This window comes from Hesperophylax consimilis, chromosome 8 (assembly GCF_061612785.1).
Source record: "Hesperophylax consimilis isolate HC1 chromosome 8, BYU_Hcon_1.0, whole genome shotgun sequence".
In the NCBI taxonomy this organism is placed as follows: Eukaryota; Metazoa; Arthropoda; class Insecta; order Trichoptera; family Limnephilidae; genus Hesperophylax; species Hesperophylax consimilis.
In genome coordinates, this window is record NC_142843.1 from 20,356,731 (window position 1) to 20,381,370 (window position 24,640).

Below are 24,640 nucleotides of genomic sequence, written 5' to 3' on the forward strand. Positions count from 1 at the left end.
CTAGAGGAGGTACTGGCTTTCCGGGAAGAGTTAGAGTTAGGGAAGAGTTAAGAGCGGTGAGGCAAATAATGCAAACTCTCCGTTCATACGACGAGTAGAGCACACGACTTCCTTGAACTAAATGAATAAAACAGGAAAAATAATGCAAAACTGCAGTAAATATTTAAATTTCCATTAGGGAGGCGGGTACGTGTGCCCCCGGCCGGGGAATCATTTATTGGAAAACCAACAAATCTGCCACAGGTCACTCCAAGTTTTGTGACTCGTGAGGTTTTTTCGGGTCTTGGCGACAGATGAATCTGCCCATCAACTGCGTGGTAGGCCGAATCGGAGAGAGTGGTTGAGACCTTATGACCTCTCCAGCAGGACTCTCGGAACATCGCATTGCACCGCAGTGGGAGAGACGGATTTATACATAGTTCACTACTGGACCCCAACCCTAAAACTTTTTTCGTTCCCAGAACTTCATCCCCTTCCTTTCCTTAAAAGACCATCCATACAGCATCTCCGAAGATGATATATGCCCTGAGAGGAATTATTTCTCTCAGGAAGCTAATGTAAAAGAATGATATTTCACGTTTTTAGTGGTATTGGAAAGTGTGTGTGCCTCTAGCTATTTTCTCAAGTTTTTATCGTTCGGATACATATTAGTACTATTTTTTACTGTATTATTTTACGGTTATATATTAGTGTTATATTTTATATCAATTTGAAAATTTCACCCAGAGATTTATTTACTTGTTAGAATCAGTTCTTGGCTATTGTGAATTGCTGAAGAAGTGTGAAAACATTTTCTATCGGTTTCCCCTGAATTATTTAGAACATGCAGTGAATTGAGCATGGCAGAATCCGGAGCAGTCAATATATTTTTGTAGCTTGGGTTTTATAAGCTGGGGTAGCTGAATCTGGGATTTTTGGCTCTTCTCCCGGCGCGTGTGTACCGTCCCGCTGAAAGACCACCATTTAGATTTAAAACGCTACTTTAAATGGAAACTACGTTTTGGTTTTATGTTTAGGGATCTAACGCACTTCTGTATTTCTTCTGTGGTGAGAATTTAAGCATGAAGGTTCTCTCGAGTTTCCTCAAAAAAATGTCTTTGCACCTCCAACCCTCGTAAGTGCTACATTAATCCTACAACAATAATTTATGATGAATGACATATTCTCACTGATTCCAATGATTGGGAATTTGTATAGTTAGGAAATAGTACTTACTAGTAGAAAATAGTAATACTCTTCCTTTGATTTCTACCAATATTTTTCCGTCCAATCTACCCACATTCATTTTCCCCGTAATCATTTCCAATCCTAAAGCTAACGCAGTTCCAAGAATTTCGAGCAATTGGAAGTCTAATGTCGATAGGATTAAAATTAAGTTTCTCTCATTTTCATATCACTTTCATCTATTCTACGCGTCTTCCCAAAAATCCCAAATATAAAGGCTATTGTGATTTGTAATTTATGTAATATATTAAATAATAATAAATGAGATGAAAAGAATTTGGCATTCTCAGACTATAAAAATATAACCATTCGTTATTTCGGCTACTGGCATTATACCTAGCTCTCTCATTAAAAATTAAGGCGTATTAGATCTATCAAAAAATTTATATGTAAAAATGCAAAAATCAGTCATTTAAATGCATGTAGGATAACAAAAGATTTTTTAAATATTTATGTTGAGGGATCAGTAGGATTTATAGGCCGTGTTAGGAGTTCTACCGAGCCGAACCCTCTGATTTGAAAATATCTGGAGTCGGTGAATTATTTTCCCATTTGATCTCTGGTGAGTTGACGTGTTGTTCTTGTATTGTTTTGTATTTATTTTGCTTATATAATGCACTTGCATAATGTTGATCGACTAGATCATTTGTGGAAATGTGTGTGGAAGGGTTTAGTTTTTCCTATGGGGAAGATTTAACCCGGACATAAAATCTGAAAAGTTTATTCCTGTATGTGGGGAGGTTAGTGCAGTCCCACACATTCCACATAGAGATACAAAAAATATGATCAAAAACAAAAAAAAAATTGAACAGGAAAACAAAGAAAAAAAACAGATTAATTGAACATAAAATAGAATAATATGATAAAAATAATAGAACAATAGAAAGTTGACACCTTTAGGGAGCCGTGACTATATTAGGCGCTAGTATTTTTCTCCAGTGTGCGTGAATGCTGGAGGATGGAGTGGCGGGCTTCCATAGTGAGTATATTTCCAGAGCTTCTTATCCTTTCCCTCATTCCTGCCACCCTGGATCTAATAAGGGCTGCATATCCGGGAACTCGCCCCTCCGTGAACATACGAGGTTTTCTCAATGAGGTTTTCTCAATTCTTGATCTCCCGATGCCATCGACTGCTGAATAGCCTCAGCATCCCACTTTGTCCTCCACCACTTATCTCCCACTAAGAAGAAGAAAAATAAGAATAGCCGAGAAGATAGAATGCAACTTTTTTATGTTCATTCCTATTAACTTTATTGTTTTTTGTTCCAGGGCCATGGCTGTGTTGAAGGGGCGATCCGCCATAATATTTTACCTGAAGTTGCGCCACAATAACCTGCCGAAGCTGCAAGGATTCATCTTCCTAGGGCTGGACATCCGTCATCTCACCATCCACAACAGCAGCTTAGCTGTGGTCGAAGAGTCCTCCCTTAGCTCCATCGGTAAGTAACTTTGTGCCTTGTATATTCTAAATAAAGACTTACTGCCGCATTCACCCGTCAAACTGATCTACGCAAAGACATAATTTCCTCTTAGTGATACGATAGAAGTTTATGGCAACGGTCTCGCACACATACCACCCCGGCACCAGATCAGCATCGCCTCACCTTGAGCCGTTCAGTATATGTAAGAAACTTCATACTACAAAGCACGCTAATCATCTCCGTAACGGCCTCAATTCACCTCAGGACAAGCTAGTCACGGAATGCGGTGCGTTGTCAACTCGCAGTCATCGCACAGTTGAAGAGTTTTTCTTGAATCTATTGCACTGACGGTTATTGGTCACGAATTTCTGAATAAATTTAGTAAAAGCAAAGGCGTTACAACAATCTAGACTTGTTGTTGTCCCAAAAAATTAAGATAAAATTTGGAAAGTAAGAAACACTCTTGTGTTTCTAATCCAAAGAAAATTCTTAATTGACAAAGATAAACATAAAAAATATGTATTTATGTATGAGAGTTGAAAGTCAGGTCCGTGCCATCAAAGAGCACCGAGTGTGCAAATTGACGCGATTCATGTTGATACCCATTGTTACTGCTGATTTGTATGTTGTTTTACCGCAGGCATATAAATAAATATAGTGATTATACTATTTTTAACAGTGAAGTTTAGTTGCGCACCCAGATCTGTCGTCTAGCCAGCCTTGCATATTCTATCTTCAGATGGGAAACAACAAGTATTTACAAATCAAATGTTATTCCTTGGCTCTTAGTGTTTGCCGAGTAATAAAAACACTTCCTCATCATACACGGGGGCATTTACTTAGAGGTAGCACACGACCTTACGCGACGAATGACAGTTTAGTACTGAAATCACGAAATCGAAAGCACTACAATTGACGTACTTTTTGTTTGCCACTTAGAGATTTCTACAGCGCGTCTATCTGATAGTATTATTGTCCCAGCGTCTGGACGATGTAGGCCCTCTGATTGGTCAAATTAACATTGTCTGTTTCGGGTAACTTGAATATTAAGACACGATTCCATACTAAAATAGGATCGCCTCATAATAATACGAGATTTCTTCAAAAGCATCGTTTCTGCTCATATAATTTTTGGATAATATCGAAGAAAATATGTTTTAGAAAGTTCATAATCCATTGGATTAAATACATTACAATGAAAATTCTCCACAGTTACGTGATTATGTTTGACGTTTATAAAAATTCACGCGTTTCTTCAAGATGGCCGACAGAGCGCACCTCTGGCGGTTTAAAAACGAACCAAATGCCTGGCGCGAATATTTAAATATGCAGCTCACAATACTTGAATACTTACCATTAACAAGCGTTTTATAAGAAGATTTCTTCTGGAAGCTTATCACTTTGTAATGGCATTTATCATTATTATTTATATTTTTTTTCTTATTAATTATATCTGATTTTATATTGGCATGTTTTCTAATTTCTAAAATTTCAAAATTATTTATTTACGATGCTTTATATCCTGAGTGAAGTATTTTAAGACCTGAATTTTTATCGAAAGTGTGATCATTATTCAAAAGATTATTTGCAAACTCAGATTCACTATTTCCATTTATAGCCTTGCGATATTCTTTAGTTCTGACTTCAAAGTTTCTATTGGTTCTACCTTTGTAAAAGATTATTAAGAATATATTTCTTCATTGTTATTAGTGTAAAACGCCAGTTGAATGGTACCAGGATTGTTTATATATATATAATTTTAGAAGTATCGTTATCCACAAACAGAATTCTACGCCATTGTTTATTTCTATCTTTAGAAAGACCGTTTGAAGAGAATGTGTTTAATTTTTTTATTTAGTATTTCAACTATCAATTTATTAGAATAACCGTTATTAAATGCTATTTGTCTTATGAATATATTGTTTTATGGTTATATGCTATTTCTAAATTTTAGAAATGAGGAAACATATTAATATAAAAGCAGATATAATTAACAAGATTTTTTTTATAAACTCTCTTTTAAATATTTTCCCACTCAACTGGTCTTTCCCGTCTAACGATATTGTAATTCCTAATTATTATAAACCCAGCCTACTCTTACCCCTCCCCCCTCCTTCCACTTCTTCTTTCCCAATTGCAATCTATATTTAATTTTTGACTTCGGTGTATACACAATAAAATGTAAACATTATATTTATTTATTTATTGGACAATTTGCATAGCGCCGCTTTTGTGAGATATCACCACAGGGGCGCTATATTATAATAATCTACCTTTATATATAGATTTTTACTCTCCTGATAAAGGTGTGTATATAATCTAGCTTTAAACTTTATTAGATACAGTAACAGTTGTAGGTAAAGAATTACCACCAGTTGGAGTAAAATTAACACCTTTTAATTAAACCGACTGCTAATGTCATCGCACAATTACCCTCCTTTTATTCATAAACACGGGTACAATTAATCAATATGTAATAATCTATTATTTAAGTCAACTTTGTTAAAACTATCTTTAATTGTGACAAACTAAACGATATTGATTCAACTTATAGACATTGACGGTTGTAACACATATTCAAGCACTGCAAGTCTCCTATGAGCTAATTATATTAGGTACGATAACAGTTAATATCAGTTGTAGACATGTAGTCAATAATAGTGTTTCATTTGAAATAATCCATCACAAATACGTAAAATTTCATTTATTCAAACAACTGTCATTCTTATTATGCGTAAATTTAGCATGTTATTATTAATTAACTCCTTCCTGTTCCGTGTTTTAACAATATATACTCACCCTCTCTCTGTGAATGTTCTAATATCTATCTATTAAATGTAACTGTTGTTAATATCACTTAAAATGGGCGAAGCCCAACGTAGAGCCGCCCGCAGGGCCTAGCAGAAAAAAACCCGCGGAGCGGGTTTTTAACTGCTAGTATATTATATTGTTCCAACATTCAGTAAGAAGTTAATTTGATTTTTTTATTTTCCATTTCAATGATTTACTTTGACAATATTTTTGATCTCTGTTTGTATTCGGCGAAGGTGGTCAAAAAGCAAATTGTCAAAGGAAGTTGAAACTTTATTCTGGTTTAAACGTATTATTTCATCACGTTATTTACCGTAGCAATAAGGTTAACTATCCGGTGCACGCGTGTAGAGATTCTTCACCAATTAACTTCCGGCTGCGTGGCGTTGTTTTTTCTAATTACACTGTATTTATCACTAATTGTAACGAGTTATTACTTATAAAAAAGTATATTAAGAGATTAACAAAATAATCTCGACCATAAAAAACTATTGTAAAGTCGTAATGTTAATCAGGCAAGGTTATATTGAAAAGTTCCGGGTTAGCACTGGAGTTTTTTTATAGTTCCGTGTCACATGTCGTGTTTTGCGATAATACTGCATACGTAATCTGCCTCGCGTGTGTGACTTAGATTATTTAAACATAAAAAAAAACATTCTGATTATAAAAAATAAGGAGGTGAAAGCCTTTCAGAAATGAAGGAGATATATAAGATTTTTATTCACTTGGCTGGCGAACCATAAAAAACCTATCTTGAAATTTGATTGATGGTTCTTAATTTAGTCCTTTGTGTTTAAGAACTACAATATCGGATTTAGTATTTTCTTAAGTTACCCGGATTCCACCGAGTTCTTTTAAAGTATTGAAGACGTAATGTAATACGTTATTTCAAGACCGATTATTTGGATACAAGTACTTGAAATTTTCGGTAAAAAAAATTGTGCAAATTTCAAAGTTTTACACGATTCTTTTTTTAATATATCTATTTGAATTTCACTTTTATTTTCAGTAATGAATGAATTCACTCCTTGAAACCTGATCAAACTGAAATTCGGCAGATAGACTCGTTGTTAATGACAATGCATTCTATCAACTTATGGTGGCAATCACGTACACACACGCGGACATAAAAGCATTTCTCTGAAATCGGATGAAAGTTAATATACAAAATATATGTCAGTCGACGACTTTAGTTCCTAGTTAGAAAGGTTCAATCCTGAGTCAAACCATATTTATGGTTTTAAAATATTACGTATTATGTACAAATATTTTTTTCATATAATTCGAAACGCGGTAATCAGTTTCTATCGGTCGAGCTCATTATTTACTCTGCTATTGAAGTCGATACAATTTAAAACACAAAATCATGCTTTCATTCATTCATTTAGTAATACAGTACAGTTTTTGACAGGTGATCAATTTTATTCCCTAAATACAGTTTGCAGGTCACAGGTTAAATTAATTTTAAGTGAAATTTACTTTATATTCAGTCAAAAAAAATATATTAATCATTTTTCGTAAGAGTGACATGGAAACTTAAATATTAATCAACATTTATTTGCCGAACGCAACCATCATCACTAATTAGCATAATTTAACAGCAATTTCTGGCCTACCCTCCTAACAATCTTGACAATTATCTATATATCAGAGCGGCAGAGGGTATCGGCCTACCGTCAACCGCCCGAGGGCAAATGGTGACTTTGGAACCGTGACAAGCGACAAACCATGGAACCAGTGACCGCGTAGTTGGACCCATACCCATCGTACAACTACGTTCCATTATCATAACGGTCCCATTTCACAGAAATGCGAATTTGACATTATGCTCAAATGGGGCAATCAGTGTCATTTTATTTATTTTTTTTACATTTATTCTAGTTTCGTTTCGGCTTTTGAAAAAATTGTGATTTTGAAAAAAAGCACAAAATTGTCATATTATACGGAAACTGACAAGCGCAGAGCCTTACCCTAAACACCGCTTTCATTGTTAGTCCTAGAATAAAACATGAGACAAGTACTACCTCGGCATACATAAATCTCAGGTAAGTCAATTATTTCACTGAGGTTTATGTTCTGTCCATCTGTTTAATGATTTATTTAGCTACATGCCGGTACGTTACACTTAGTAATATCCCTACTAGTTACTTATTTATTTGTAGGAGTGGAATAGAAAGAGAGGTGGATTGTAGCAGGGCTTGATTCATTGATCCCTTTTCATTCGAATTACAATTTTCTTGAGAATGAATTAATCTGGAATTGAATTCTAAAGACGAACATATGAAAACAGATAATTAAAAGGTTTCTCTAAGGATGGGTTGTTTCGGAGAATTTGAACAATTTATCAAATTTCAAAGTTCATTTTCAGGGTCTGTGAAAGTCCTATGCAAGTTCTGTTAATATATCATTATAGGTTATTGGCTTGACAGAACTGAAATAAAAACAGAACTTGAAAAAATCTTTCGCGGAACTGGAAAATGAACGTTGAAATTTGATGAATTGTTCAAATTCTCCGAAACAACCCGTCCTAAGATGTTTTTTGTTGAAGTCAAGCTCCGGAAATAGATATACCGTACCCAATCAATTAATTTTAGAACTCAACTTTTATAGAATAAATTCGGCATTAAAAAATATTCCTGAAAATGTATTATTACACAGGACAAAAAATTCAAGCAGCCACTTAACATGTTTATGCAGTAAATGTTGAAGACAAATATACTGTTACAACACGAATTCGTTTTTTTTCTCACGTCTTCTTAATTAATTTTCGTATTTTTATGAAATAATCCATAATTAATAAGTTCTCAAAAGTTATTAAAAAGACAGCTCAGGTTCAGGAAATTAGTTCCTTCCGAGTTCCATATTTTAATTCAATTTATTGAAAAAAAAACCCAAAGTTTTTATTGGAGTTTAAAATTTATGAATTATCAAAAAAATAATTTCGAATGAAGAGGTTTTCGCCCAAAATGTCTAAGGACGGGTTGTTTCACAGAATTTGAAAAATTTCAAAACTGATTTTCAAGTTCTGTGAAGGTTCTATTCAAGATCTGACATTATTTCAGTTTTGTTTAACAACTGGCCAATAATGATATAAAGACAGAACTTGATAAGACCCTTCACAGAACTTGAAAATCAACATTGAAATTTGATAAATTGTTCAAATTCTATTAAAAAACCTTTTTTTAAATTTGCCTTTTCCCGTAAAGGCATCGTTGGAAAAATTCCTTACAAATAGGGTATTCCATTTGTTTGGTCATAAAAGTTAAATTGAATTTTCATGTGCCTGTATAAAAATGATTCACGAAAAACAGGCTTATATTAAATTTGAAAATACGTATTTTTACGTAAATTATTAGTAAAATTTTTCTTTATTGAAATTTTAAGAGATGTCAGTATTTTTATGGTTATTTCCATTCACAGAATAATTTTTCAGGGGCTTATTGATTTTCGCCTATGAGGGTGTATTTTGAGGAAGTAATTTTCTAAGAATAACGCGCCATTAGAAAGAAAACATCCTTAAGAAGATGAATCATTGCAAAGTGCAAAAACCTTCAACATTTTTTATAGAAAGATTGGCAAAGTATAATTTCATAATTTAATAATGTAGGACTTCTAGAAATTTTATCACTACATTTAAGGAACACATAAAGTGTGTGAGTAATTATTATTATTCTGATTTCTGATATATTATTTTTAATGATTCCATTTCGTCCGTAAAACTTCTCAAATGGTTTAACCAAACTGACTTAAATAAGAACTGTTAAAGACACGAGGAAGTGGAGATTCTTTACGAAAATATATTTAACTATTGATGAACTCATGAAATTTATTTATTAATTAGCGTCCTTTTTAGGGACTTTTGTATTAGAATAATAATTACACATTATATATAGTTAGTCCCAAAATTTCTGCACTGAAATAAATCCCGACTTCTAGTATTATTAACCAGTGGAATCCAGAAACTTATCAATGCTAGCAATTCTGAGCTATGCACCATTTAGAATTTTATATAGAAATACCCAATGAGTGAAAACTCTTCTATCTGACAATTTAAACATTTTCATGCAATTTAAAAGAGTGTTGTACGTGTCATATCATCGATGTTCATTGATCGATGATATCACATATTTAAAATAATATATTTATGAACAATTACCACATACGCGTTACAATTTTTTTTCAAATATTGAGTTATTACGCGATGTCGCATGTAGTCGCACAAAAAGGCGATTAAGGTGCTATTGACTAGTTTTAAAATTAAAAGTATGGGAAAAAGCTTCACCGCATTTATTTACAAATTAAAGTCGACGTAGGTAGGATGAAAATGAATAATTTTTCAGGACACATTTGTATCCTGAAATTGCCATCGGTGGAAAGTAAGCGATGCTAGCTCCAGTTCTGGCTAATAATTGTGAGAGCTTTTGTTAAATATTTGGAAAATGTGGGTTAATAAAGTTGTGACGTTCACAATTTGTTCTCCACGCTGCCGTTAGTTCCAGAAGCCCGTGTTACATAATATTTTTACCATTTCATTCAGTTTAGGCCGGACATTTGTGTCAGGCCGGAAAAAATATTTTTACCATCCGACATTAAAGTAGACGAGTTATTTTTAATTGCCAATCTCGACTGTTTGATCCAATTTATTATTTTTACGGGTCAATTAAAATATTTTCTAGCTAGAACATATTTTAATTAAATACGAAACAACATCCGAACTCGCGCAAAAAAAGGAGAGTGTTTTCTGAGTACCCATATAATAATTAAAAATAATTTTATAACATCAAAAATACACCCAATCCTTTGTTACTATGCTAAATGACGATAGTTAGTTAAATAATCTAAGAAGATGTATGCTGTATTTATACACACAATATTATGTGCAAAATGTGTAAGAAGTCTATCAGTTTATAAGTTTATTAATGATTCAAGAGTCGCCTGCAGTTTCAATTTTTGAAAATTGAACCCTTAGAAAACAAAAAAACCGTAAAAAAATTAATAAATCTATTTGAAAAAAAATGGTTTGGGTGAGGATTGTACCTTCCTTCAAAGCGACCAGTGTCAACCGCGCGACTGATCTTACAAGATGCCGATCGTGTAGGGTCGACTTTCATTTCGTATATTTTCGTATATTCATGTGTTTATGTGATTGAAACCAAATTTGATAGAATTCACTGTCATCGATAAAGAGTCCTGCCGAGTTTCAGCTCGATCGGATGTCGGTAAGTGGGTTAATTTGCGTTCATTCATCATCGACAACTACACTAAAACTAAAACTATTATACTTTCATTAATTACATTATTTATTAAATATTTATTATTCAGATTTCTTATTTTTAAAATAAAGTTTTATTGTAGATAGTGGAAACCATGTCACAGCAATTATCGAAGACCTCCAAAGAGCCTTCGATACCGTGAGTCATGAAATATTGATTTAAAAAAAAAAAGAAAAAAGAGGGGTAACTGGTCTTGTATAAAACTTATCAAATCGTATTTAAACAACATAAAACAATATGTTGACATAGGAGATTAACAGTAGTAACACGGTCAACTCAACTATTTATTTACTAACGGACCATGTCCAATTTAACACAATACATACTACACGAAGTTCATACAGGGAGAAATTTTACAATACAGGATAATTAAAAAAATACTTCATGACAAAAATAGAGCACATAAACAATAAAGATATGTCAAGTCAAGACAAGAACAAGGTATTGATGGAGTTCACGACTTTCGCCAAATCAACGTAAAATATTACTTGCGTAATTACTGACAAAAATCATTAAGGCTTACACCAAAAAAATCTACGGGAGTCTACGGGAAGGGGATGAGTTGAAACAATGTAGGTGAGTCTATCATACTGTTAATAATTTTTTAAATACAGGTGAGATCAAAGTCCTTTCTACGTTTTTCTAAAGAAAGATTTAATTTTACTTCAAGTTAATCGTATGAGTAATCGCCTCAGATACATATCAAAATATAAGCCAATTAAACCTAATCTTCTTACATGACGCAAAAATGACCAAAAACATAGAAATTTTATAAGAAAAATCGCAAATGGATCATAATATATTACACAACTGACTTTTTAAAATATACTTAATAACAATAAACATTTGAAAAAATTATTACTTGATCTTAACCCTATATTCATAACCTTATCTTAGAGGAACATTATTCATAAACATTCGTCTCACAGACGACAAAATTTAAGTGACGAGTTTTGGGGTACTTGTAAATAAAATAAATAAATTAAGTATGGCACTCTTTAAAATGTTTAATTAGGTTACAAAAAAAATAATAAACGAGTTAAAATTAAATTTCATCGGTACATTCCACACACATGAGGCCGCGATGGTTAATGCACATATACTTTTTGAATTGCTTGCATTGGATCCTTGTCATATGCCGGTTTTTATAATCACAATAACCACAAACCTTTTTTTGAGTACCACTTGGACCAGGTGTGGCAATGGTAGGCATTTCATCTAAAACTTCAGCGATTTTACTTTTTAGGCATCTCTTCAAAGTTGGCATTTCGTGTCTTTTACGTAACCATGTCGTTATCACTGTCGGAATCTGTCGGTACCATTTCATCTAATTCAACATGATCTTCGACATCACTGATTTCTACGTCCTTTTGCTGACTGGTAAAATCATCATCACCAGAATCATATAAACGATTCAAATAGTCATTAATTTGCCGATCATCCACTCTAAAATAAAATAAAAAGATTTGATGTAAAATACACACATTAATACATTTTGAACGATAAAATAAGATGTAACTATAAATTATAACTCATATAGAATAATATCATATACTTACTTTTACTCTGTATAACTCGAACTCATCAAAAACAATGTTTTCAAAATAACTTGCAGTCTCGTCAAAAGTTACACTATTCATAAACATTCGTCTCTCAGACGATCAAAGGTCTATAACTTGTCCACAAGACTTCACTGCGAGGCAAGCACACCCGCGTTACTAATGAACAAGCGATCTAGGAAGGTACTTGAGAGGTCATCATTCTATCTCTTTCACTCGAAACACTAGAAACAAATTGTTATTTACAGACTTGGTGGTACTCAATAATAGAACGCGTGTCGAATATAATGTTTATTTAACAATTTAGTACAGATTGACTACTTCTATCTTCTGAGCTGTCGGTTTGGAAAAGAGAGTGAGCAGATGCATCCGTCATCTTTTATACCTCTATCTGTCATCTCGCTCTTACACATTCAAAAAGCAGGCGTACCACCCAAAACCTTTCTTACACAAATTTACGTTTTGCGCGGTCTATGGGACGAATGGTTATGAATCTAGGGTTAAGGTCTCCTCGAAAAATAAAACCGTTGCATAAACCATTACAAATAGAAGAAAGAAATCTATAATTCTACATAGTGAAAAATATATGGGCCTATATATTGATTAACATCTGACCTTTAAACAGCACACATAGAAAAACTAAAAGGAAAAATCATTCCACCAATTAGGGTATTTGGTGGAAATAGCTCACCCTCTACCAAGGGGGGCTTACACTTTTGCTTAATCCAGTACCAGCTATATTATCTAATATAAATACTTAAAAGATTTACAAAACATAGAGAATAAAGTATAAAAAAAGTTGGAAAGCGAAATATTCATGTTTCTTGGACTTTTCTTCATTTTAAATAAAGGCAAACATTTCCGGGATACGAATAACCTGTCAATATTTTAAAATCTCTTACCACCACCACAGCGAGCTGAAATGTGTTCTTGCATGTGTTGTGATGGAGGAATTAGCGAGCCGAGGAATTGAACACACTACGCCTGAGTGGGATCCAAACGGGATGTCAACTCAACCACCGACCGACTATAATAAATTATAATAAATATATATTTACTTTATGTTTAGCTAAATTTAGGAGGTATTTATGACAAAATCTGTAATAATTGTCTTTTTTAAAATATTTATGATCTGCATGTGTAAGCTGATGTGATAGCCATTATGATGGATTGAAATTATGTGACTAACAGCTAGGAAAATAATTACCACCTAGATATTTTATGGCGTGGCGTTTCACGTTAATTGGCCAGTGCAATTTATATTCTATTGGCGGTTCGTAAGTTTAACTGTCACGCTTTTCATTGGGGATTTGTTGCGGCAAACGTTCGCTGTAAACGTCATATTGTGACCTCACATCGCGCTCCTAGTATTCGAGGCAGTTCATAACCAACAAAAAAATTACTTTCAAAAGGGCAAACGAAATAGATTGTGAACGTAATAATATTTCGGTTCTTTGCATTAATGTTCAACTATTGTTTGTCACTTGTTTACACTCGTCTAGGTCACGCTATTTCAAGTGCCACGCGCGCCGAGGATTTTTTTCTTCGTTTTGTACTGTTGCGTTGTGTGCACTGTCATAAATAAAATTTTCAGAATAAATCCGGATTTCTAGTGAATTTTTATTTTATTTTACCGAAACTCTGTATGTGAAAACTATTGCGTATTTACGTACAAGTATGTTATCAAATTAACCGTTTCATTTAAAGGGGTTCGCGGTATTTTCACAATGATAAATGATAATTTTTTTTTAGGTACATGTTTAAACATAAATTGTTCGAGTAGGTGGCTTCTCTTCAGAGGGAGCTTTTTCTAAAACTAAAAGTGATTACATTAAAATTGATCGATACATACACCGTATAAACACATCTCGGATTTACACGAGTTAATAGGATGTAAGTGTGCAACCTTAGCAGTTAGTTAAAAGAACACCCTATGTAGTTCACCCATTGTTTTTTGATTGAGGAGCTATACAAACTAGTAATGTTTGAAATGTGGATGGCTATTGAATAGAGGGTACTTTTATAATTTTCATTGGGCTAGGCACACAAAATGCCTTTTCTTAGGCGGAGTTCACGATAATCAGAAATCAAGTTCAATATAGATTTTACTTGCACTAATAACAGACTTATAATCAATAATTCTAATTTCGGTTGTCTGTGCACCCTTCGTAACCGTGGTTCAATGTACTATAATTTGGTTTGGATTTAAGTGTCAACTTCGATATTGGAACTTATTATGTAAAGAATTCAGACAAGCGTTGAAGTACCTATATGATAAATATTTTTTTTTAATAAAAAAATTATAATTGCCATTTTCAAAATTGGAACCGATGTTTTCCACGCTAGACAAAAATACTAATTTCTGTTGTGCGTGTGGCCTGCGTAACTCTAGGTTAAATGAACTGAAAGTTGCTTTGAATTTGTAGGCAAGCGATAAAGTACCTATTAAATGATATTTTTAACAAAAAATATCTTTTTATCTCTTTCGAAATTTCAACTGATTGTGTTAGTAATATTCATATTTTTCAAAATTTATGTAATGTCAATATTAATATGTTAATATTGTACTGCTAACTATGAACGAAATCCTGTAACTTTTCAGCATTTTCAATAGATGTGCTTCATTGAAATATACAATGGCATGTTTGTTACAGGCAAGGGCCTCACGCAGCTGGACGTCTCGCAGAACTCCCTGGGAGTGGTACCCTCGGCCGCCCTGCGCAACCTGCACCACCTGCTCATCCTCAACATGAACCACAACAAGGTGTCCGCGCTGCACGGCCGCGCCTTCGAGGGCCTCGACACCCTGGAGATTCTCACCCTGTATGAGAACAAGATCACCAACATCGAGTCTGACGCCTTCAAGGGCTTAGAGAAGTAAGTGAATCCTTATATACAGGGTGTAACATCACGCATGCGAAGGGTTTTAATCAGTGATTCCAGAGAACATTTTGAGTAAAAAGCAAAGATGTAATTTTGCAGTTCGATGATATTTTTTTAATCTTCTCGTCGGCACTGATTACACTGCGGCACTGCGGTGGTACGCGCTCTGTCTCGTCTATTACCGTGCTGTTGGAACTAGACTGAGTTTATATAGTTGGTCGAGGGATAAGGCTCTTTATAAGCAAGCCGAAGGTCACATTTTCAAATCCTGCGCAAGTAAAATTATTACATTAATTTGTGTTATTTAACAATTTATTAATTAAAATAATATACAGTATACTTCTACTCTTCTTATACTCTTTCCAATCTACTTCCCCTCACCACTACCTCCAGCCTCACAATACACCCCAATTGGTGAGGCCATGGTTTCACTGGCTCCAGACAGTTGGTAGCTGTTGAGTCTCTTGTAGGTACTCACACAAAAACCCAATATATTTAAATATAAAATTTTTGTTTTTCATTTAAAAAAATATCATCGGACATCAAAACGACATCTAAATTTTTCGCTTTACGAGTAAATATCCTCGGGAATCACTGGTTTAAATCCTTGGGTACATGCTATATATATATATACAGGATGTTAAGGGACGTACTTTACTCACTTTAATTATTGATTCCTGACATTATATGGAGTAAAACATTTGGTCTTTGACTATTTATTTTTTTTCGAATTTTTTTTTCGCATAAAAAAACTTCCACATTTTGTCATTAGTCGATTGTCTAAGTAAGCATATAACCCCTTGACCCAACCTTAACTATCCGATACTTACCGATTTTTATGTTTATTATACAATCTTAGATCCGTTGGATTCCCGTGCTTCTCTGCTTTAACTTAATTTCATTTTTAATTTTTTAATCTCTTTTTATTTATTTTATTTATGTTACTCTATGTAAATATTATTTGTACTTATCTCATCTATGGGATGTGTGGGATTGCACTAACCTCCCCACATCCTGGAATAAAGAATTTTTTTTTTTTTTTAAACTTCCGATTTAGTTGTCCGGGTTAAATCTTCCCCAAAGGAAAAACTTAACCCTTCCACTCACTTTTCCACAAATGATCATCTAGTCAATCAACATTATGTAAGTGCATTATATAAGCAAAATAAATACAAAACAATACAAGAACAACAACACGTCAACTCACCAGAGATCAAATGGGAAAAAAATTCACCGTCTCCAGATATTTTCATATCAGAGGGTTCGGCTCGGTAGTACTTCTAACAGGGCCTATAAATCCTACTGATCCCTCAACATAAATATTTAAAAAATCTTTCGTTATCCTACATGTATTCAAAATGACCGACTTTTGCATCTTTATATATAAATTTTTTGATAGATCTAATACGCCTAAATTTTTAATGAGAGAGCTAGGTATAATGCCAGTAGCCGAAATAACGAATGGTAATATTTTTATAGTCTGAGAATGCCAAATTCTTTTTATTTCGTTTCCTAAATCTGTGTATTTTCTAATTTTTTCATTAACAGATTTTTGAATGTTACAGGAATTTGGAATAGCGACATCAATGATATAAGTTATTTTTTTTAATTTTGTCATGTAAAATTATATCGGGTCTATTATGACTAATTGCTCGGTCTGTTAGTATAGTTTTATCATAATATATTTTATAAAATTCGTTTTCTAAAAATGAATTTGGTTCGTATTCATAGTATGGTACTATATTACGGCAGTCAATCAAGTTATGTTTAATTACCAAATTTTGGTGAATTATTTTTAAAACTTGATTGTGCCTAAATGTATACTCGGACGGTGCTAATATAGAACATCCAGATATAATATGTTCTATAGTTTCCGGAAAAGCCAAACATTTTCTACACAAATCATCAATTTGATTTGTATCTTTGATTATATGCTTTCTATAATTTTTAGTATTAATGACTCTATCCTGAATGGCAAGCATAAATCCTTCTATTTCTGCGCTCAACTCTCCAATACTCAACCATTTGTTTGACGAAAATTTGTCAACATATGTTTGGTTGAGATAATTGAAGTGTTTTGAGTGTAAAATTTTATATGACCAGGAATCTAATAATTCCTGGTTGGGATTTATAAAAATGTTGGCATTCTCATCGTATAAATTTAAAGGTGTAATATTTCTATCTGCCTTGCAAATTATTTCGTGCATTTCTGAGCTATGAGCTTTCCTATGGAAAAAGGTTCTTAGCATTTCTACCTGATTATGTTTTAAAGAAGTTATTTTGACTATACCTCTACCTCCTAAATTTCTAGGTAAATTAAGTCGTTCTATAGCTGAATTTGGATGATGGCAATTAAACTTTGTTAGCGTAGTTCTAATTAATCTTTCTAAGTTATCTAAATCTGTATTAGACCATTTAATTATGCCAAATGAGTACGTTAATAGAGGTATTGCCCAAGTATTTATTGCTTTTACTAAATTTTTAGCAGATAGATTGCATTTTAAAATTTTCCTGATCCTAGTTTTAAATTTAATCCTAATATCATTTTTAATACTAGTATGGTCTAATCTATTTGATTGTGGGTATCCTAAATATTTATAAACCTCATCCCTTTTCATACTAGTAATTTGAAAATTTCTAAATATACTCTCGTCCCCATCTACAATTTTGCCTTTCTCTATATGGATCGTTCTACATTTATCTAAATTAATTATTATTATTATTATGTTTTTAGTTGAATAAATTTAAAAAAAAAAAAAAACGTGAAAATCGCCTATAATGTCTTTTTAGTTTATACTGATAATTATGTTGGCAGTTTGGTTTGGTAATGCCCGTCCCGTGAAGTGGGATTACCTACGAGACTCAACAACAATATCTTTATATTGAGTTCATTTATCGTACTTATGACATGAGCCGTTGAACAGTGGTTTTCATAAAAAAATGTTTATAAATGTTTCTATTTTTGATACTGACAATTCGTGGTGGAATTCATTATATTATCAAACGTTTTATCCATACTTTCGGGTTTCAGCTTATCACGGCCACTGCAAATGGCTACCAAGGCTAGTCTAAAGATAGCCGTGATAGAAGAAATGTGGATAAAAGATAAAGACAAAAGTTCTTAACTATTTTAATAAATCTTTATAATGTTTCATTAATCTTAATTTAACGAATATAAAACTCCCCTGTAGCTATAGCAAATAAACGGAAATACATTATTTATCACAGTCATAATGTCAAAATATTTGGGTACGTAAAAATACTAAACGTTTTATTCAAAATATATTTTACCGCTACGTTCACTTTTGTAAGATCATACCATATGATAAGAGTATACGGTATATAACAACACATCTGCCATATATCTAGAATATACAGTGTTTTATTTATTGAGTTCCTACCCTTTCTCTTGATCTCTTCAGGGTCTCAAAACCTGGATTTGATGAGTCCTTTGATCCTTCATCCTAGGATTAGATTGAAAAGAGTCATATAAACGTTTTTGAGGTCAAAGAATCCCTCTTTCTGGTTTACCGACTTCAAATTTAATTTAAGAAAAAAAATAATCTCGACGTTTAAGATAAACTTATTGATTCGCATGGTAAAGCGACATACTTTCGAACCGTGAACTTTGGCTTTCTAAATTCCTGGCACAGTTTTCTGTATGGAAATTGATGCATTTATCCGCTCATAAGGTCTGCCAAACAGTTTTTAAAATACTTATTCTCTATATTAGTGTTGGCGTCTGCGAAATGGCTAATTCGGATTTTCAAGATATATTTATTTTAATACAAAATTATATATTTTTATAAAGTGACAAATATCAACATACTAATATTATATTATATTTATATTATTATTTTACTATCTGTACCCTGCCACGCATTGCAGGGTACAGATAGTAACATTGCCAACAATAGCGCGTGTTACTTTTACGTCCAACAGAAAAAAAAGCATTTTTCTACCTGTAACAGGTGACATCATACTAAAGGTATATAAAACACATTCTTATTCGAACGCAACATATTGTTAAAATTTCAAAACAATCGTTGAAGAACTTTCGAAGATTTAAGATTTTGAACAAACGAACATTTTTAATTATATAGATTTCAATGTTTTTTAGTAGGCAACTTGTTGTGTATAAGAAGGTTTCAATAGTAAATTTATTTTTTACATATATATTATAGCAAACTTATTTTTTTATAATCAAAAAAATGATTTTATGTAAGAACTTAAATAATTGATATTTCTTCTAAAACTTTTTATCAAATATTTTGTCAAAATTCACAATTTTAGAGTTCTTTTTAATTAAATATTTTTAATCAAAAAATAATTGAATTTGCATTTGAAAATTATCATAAATAACCTGACTGATTATTAAATTAAAACAGTCTTACGAAAACAAAAGTTTTTGTAGATAGTATTTCTCTATTTGAAAACGCCCCTCCTTGCGGCAGAGCAAAATTCTTATAAACTACTATTCTACTACTAATACTACTGCATTATTCTGACTTTTGACAAGATCTGACTCAAGTACATGATTCACTTCGTACAATGACTTCCCATAGAGACCCGCTTCTTCTATCTGCTTCCAAGTCATACATTATTCTCCATGACACTCCTCTCAAGTCCATCCGGTGCCGGGTTTACCGTATCCGTTTTACATAATATATTCATTGTGCACGTGCACGCTAAGCTTTATTTGACAAAAATAGTAAACAAGTAACTAATTTTATCTGTAACATTACGTTCGTAACTCACGTATTCGTGAAAGGTTGTGTTTTTAGGTTCGAGTGAGCTTTTGTACCATAAGGTTAGCGCATTTGAAGTGAAACAACTCAGAACTGCGCCATATAGACTTTATGTTATTATTAATATTATAAGGTTGATGTTTTTTTTGGTACTTAAATGCCCGTGTATAAATGTTCTATAAACTACTTTGCACGTATAAATCACTCTTTTATTTTCTATAAAAGAAATATACACATTAGTTTTCGATTAGTTATACCCTATAACCATATAAAAATACTTCGAGTCAATATATTAAGATTACTAACTCAGTAAGAATATAATATATAGTTTGTATGAAAAATTTCTTGATTGTGATCTTCGCTAAAGTGTCCTAAATTACAGTAATGCCTTACGAAACTTGTAATTTCTTTGAATGTAATATTAAAAAAACAAATTAGAGCTGTCAAAGATTTTCATCAAAACATAATTCTTTCATCTAAAAATACTAGAACTGGCAATACTAATATCCTAATCGAACAAAAAATGAAGAAAAATCGTCTGAAGCCACGAAATAAAATGCACATCAACTAATGGGAATATAATTTAAAATCGATATGTGTGTAATTTATTATTCTAGGGTCGTGATCACATTAGACACCGGGTTGTAACGGTCAAAAAATCGATTTGTAACAATTAACTGAGATCAAACAGTCGAGCGTGGCCATAAATTATTATTATTTCAAGTCACACGTCACAACGCACAAAACAAGTGGTAGTTTGATGGATTATGACAAATTTGTTGGTTAAATCGATTATTCACCCTGACAGCCGGTCATTATTGTCGAAGAGTCATTTCCATGAATGGAGTAATTAAAACATCACAGACCCACCCAAACGTCGTTGTCGTGGGTTCAATCTTTCGGCTGGCCTTCACCACGTCACGTGCTACATTTTCCGCTTACTGTGATGGTAGTAGGAGCTTTTCAAATATTGTAACTCAGAAATTTTTGCCTTTCTTTAAAAAAAAATCGCGCTAATCCATAAACCGTTGCTCACTGATGAGCGCATTGCTTGTGCGTGTTTTATTGTCCGCCATGGAATAATCTTTTGATTTATAATGAGTAGCAATCCAAAAAAGATGGATTGGTTTTTTTTATTGATTGAAGTAATTTGATGGATTTACTTTACTCGACCATTTTTCTGCTGCTTTCTCCAGGCGCATGCCCACCTGCAAAAATAACAACACACTCCGATTATTTATGACCCGATCAAATTTTTTACTTTATTCAATTTTAGTCGTTTTTACATTAAAATTTACAGATTTAAACATTAATACTTAATATTGGTTATTTCATAGAGTTGAACAATTCATTCAAATTTCAACGTTCATTTTCGGTTTCCGTGAAAGTCCTATTCAATTTCTATTATACCATTATAGCCCAATTACTTGACAGAACTGAACAATTAACAGGACCTGAAAAAAACTTGAAAATTAATCTTGAAATTCGAAGAATTGTTCATTTTTTCTAAAACAACCCGTGCTTAATGTGGTTCTTAGAATCTATTTTTAATGTATTATTTGGTGTAGTTTTAATGGTTTCCGGCACGCTTTTGGAGAGATTGACATTTTGGGGTGACTGGATACCTCATGAAACTGACATTTCAAAAATACTTTAAAAAGTGATCTACACACCTAATTTAGTGATTTTAAAAGACATTGTCATTAATAAGTGTATCCATGAAGGAACTTTTATAAAAAAAATTCAACGTTCCGTTTGTATGTTTAAATGTGTTCAGAGATGAAATCCCCTAGATTCAGCGAGGGTGAAAAAGTTGATCCTGTCATGAATTATAGAAGTTGGGATACTTTCCTGTCTATCAGGTGAACTATCACTCACTGTCACGGGATTTGATTTGTCACGAAATTATCAAGTAAAAAGCTGATGAAGATAAGGAATATGTGGAAATTATTTTTTTTTAAATGGTTGCTTGATGTACCTACATAATTAAATAAAGTAATAAATGATAACGGGTGATACAGTAGATCATGCTTCAATAATATTGTCACAATACATAATACTTCTTAAATCAATAACTGTCTGGCGGTACAATTTTAAACGTTTTACTGTATCTATGTATGGATTACTATATTGATTTATAGGACCACCACAACTGGTTTCGGTACAACCATGCTATCATCAGGGCAGATATAAACTCGCTTTACTTCATTATATATACATATTTTTTTATAACTGCGCTGACAAAGTTATGAAAAAGTAAGGACAATCAATTTAATAATTTTTTTATTAATTAAACCTTGTTTTATTAAATAAATGTAATAACACCTGGTTTAATTAAATAAATTTAATAAAACAGGTTTTTTTATTTTATTTTATACTAGCATTTTTTCTCTAATTTAAGAAGGTACGGTTAACTTAAACTATGCAATATTGTGGGTGTAATTATTTAAAAATATTTTATACTTTGGTTAGAAATTATTATAATAACCGAAACAAGATATTTATTTATAACAGTTTTCCGGAAGTATTAAGTGCGGCGCGTAGACGCTAGGAAATATTAGGTCTTTTCGATACATTTTGGCCACTTGATTTCTGTCCATGTGGAAATCGATGAATTGCTTGCTAAACTCGTGGTTTCGGGGTACAATAGTCTGTTTCTATACATTATTTATTCATTCCGTAAAATATGGACACACATAAATAATACGTTAAGTGTTTCATAGTACCCATAAAACATGTTCGTAAAGTATGCTAACAAAGAAAATACTCCCCCATTCGGATCACAAAGTGCCTACTAAGTTCCGGGGAAGGTATTTACATATATTTCACACGGTAGACGTTCGCATGATTACAACGATTATTATTACAGATTAAGTGTCGTACATCCGGAGATAGAGTTTTATTATTAGAAAATTAATAACGTATATTATATTAAGAGATAACAAGAGTTCATGACAGCTATCTGTTATACAAACGCTACAAAAATAAATGAAAAATAAAATCTATAATCATTTTTAAAATTTCGTGGCTGTATCGACATACCGATGGTCATATTGTTTAACCCAACAAAAAGAGAAATAATTTGGGAATCGGTCAAATGAAGGCACTGAAAAAAGACGCAACACACAGTTGGGTTAGTTTATGTTAAGAGGGGCATGCACATTGCGCAATGCGATCGTGACCATTTCGATACAGCCACTATAGTGGTAATGTAGTTATATTATATATTGTAGTTTTATTAATGAAATTTTGGGTTTTTTATGACATCAAAACATATCCAGATTACAAACTCTTTAAGAGGAAGCTGCAAGCCAAAAATGTGTATATTCTTGGTAAATCTTATATTGTAGGTAATAGGCATTAAAATCGTTTCACAAACGGAGTCTAGAAACGTTCGATTTCAAACACAAAACTGGTTTTATTTATATTGTAAATAATTTTATAAGAAACCAAAAAAATTAATCAGTTACAGAAAGTTATTTCCTTTACGCGTTCATACATTTCTATTGAAGAAAATATTTTTTAGTAGTTTACATTTATATTTTTTAATGAGTGATTTATTTTTTTATTTGGATTCTACTCCAGCGAAACGATAGGAAAACCTTCTTATCGTTTATATATGTTTAATTAAAATAGTGATTTACCATTAAGAGTCGCCTTAAATACGTTCGTGTTCGTTCGTTCCATCACAGGAGGGAAATTAGGAATAAGAATGGGTTGGCTTCAAGAATTCAGTACTTGTCGGTGAAACTGACTGAGTCTCTCCATCTGGGGTTCTACTACAGTGGAAATTTTACAATAGTGTCGATCTGTTGATAGCCATACCGATATTGACAATGCAAATCGATATACGCTGATAACACTGGTGCATCTGTCTATGAATTGACATTCCTAAATGTCAGATGGCCACGTAAAAGTTAAAAATACTAATATATTGACAAACTCGAATTGAAATAATAACTTTAATATACATTGGCGGTCCGCATGTACTTTTGACACTAAAAAGGGAGTTAATGTGTTTATGAGGTCTTTAAACGTCTCATAACTGACAACTTTTGTTTCTCCAAGTTGGAGCGGAATCAATTGATCGCGTCTTAGATGAAGTGAGCATCAATTAAGCCCACGGATCACGTATAATAATAATAATATTTGGATGACTTGTATAGCGCCGTTTTTGTGCGAAATCACCCCAAGGGCGCTGTACAAACTTATAATACATTTCTACAGTGATCTATGTTATTACTAACTATTTATGGAGAAAATATACAGTTCAATACTTACCTGGTAGGTCACTTGAGATTAACACCTTATTAACATTATCTAATTGTTTATTAGCGAAATTTTTTTATATTGTTTATTAGCGAAACAGGATTTAGGACATAATTTGAAAATTGAATATAACTGGACTTTCTCTTAGGAATGGTATATTTAATTTAAGGTTATGACAGCTTAAAAAGGTAAGTTTTTAGTTTAGACCTGAATTCTGTTGGACTTGTTATGGATCTTAGTTCAGGAGGGTGTTTATTCCAAGCCTTCGCCCCAGTACTCCGAAAGCGCGATCACCAAACTTAGTATTTGGCTTGCGCTTAGGTTCTCTATCAGTCTGCCTACTGCTGCTGATGTTGCTGATCTAAGAGTTGACTGCCTCAGACCAGTGTTTATGATATATGATTTCTTTCAATTCTAAGAGCCTAATTAATTCACCTCTATTCATTAATAAG

The 24,640-nt window shown here is 32.7% G+C and overlaps 1 protein-coding gene across 3 annotated transcripts in view; it reads left to right on the forward strand.

The window, feature by feature from the left end:
• Positions 1-24,640, forward strand: part of LOC149421694 (uncharacterized) — a 253,161-nt gene that overhangs the window by 152,898 nt on the left and 75,623 nt on the right. For all 3 annotated transcript variants that reach the window (XM_089635019.1, XM_089635020.1, XM_089635018.1), the window contains 2 exons: positions 2,494-2,663; positions 14,943-15,165. In XM_089635019.1, coding sequence (XP_089491145.1) covers positions 2,494-2,663; positions 14,943-15,165 — 393 coding nt within the window. The remainder of the gene's footprint in view (positions 1-2,493; positions 2,664-14,942; positions 15,166-24,640) is intronic.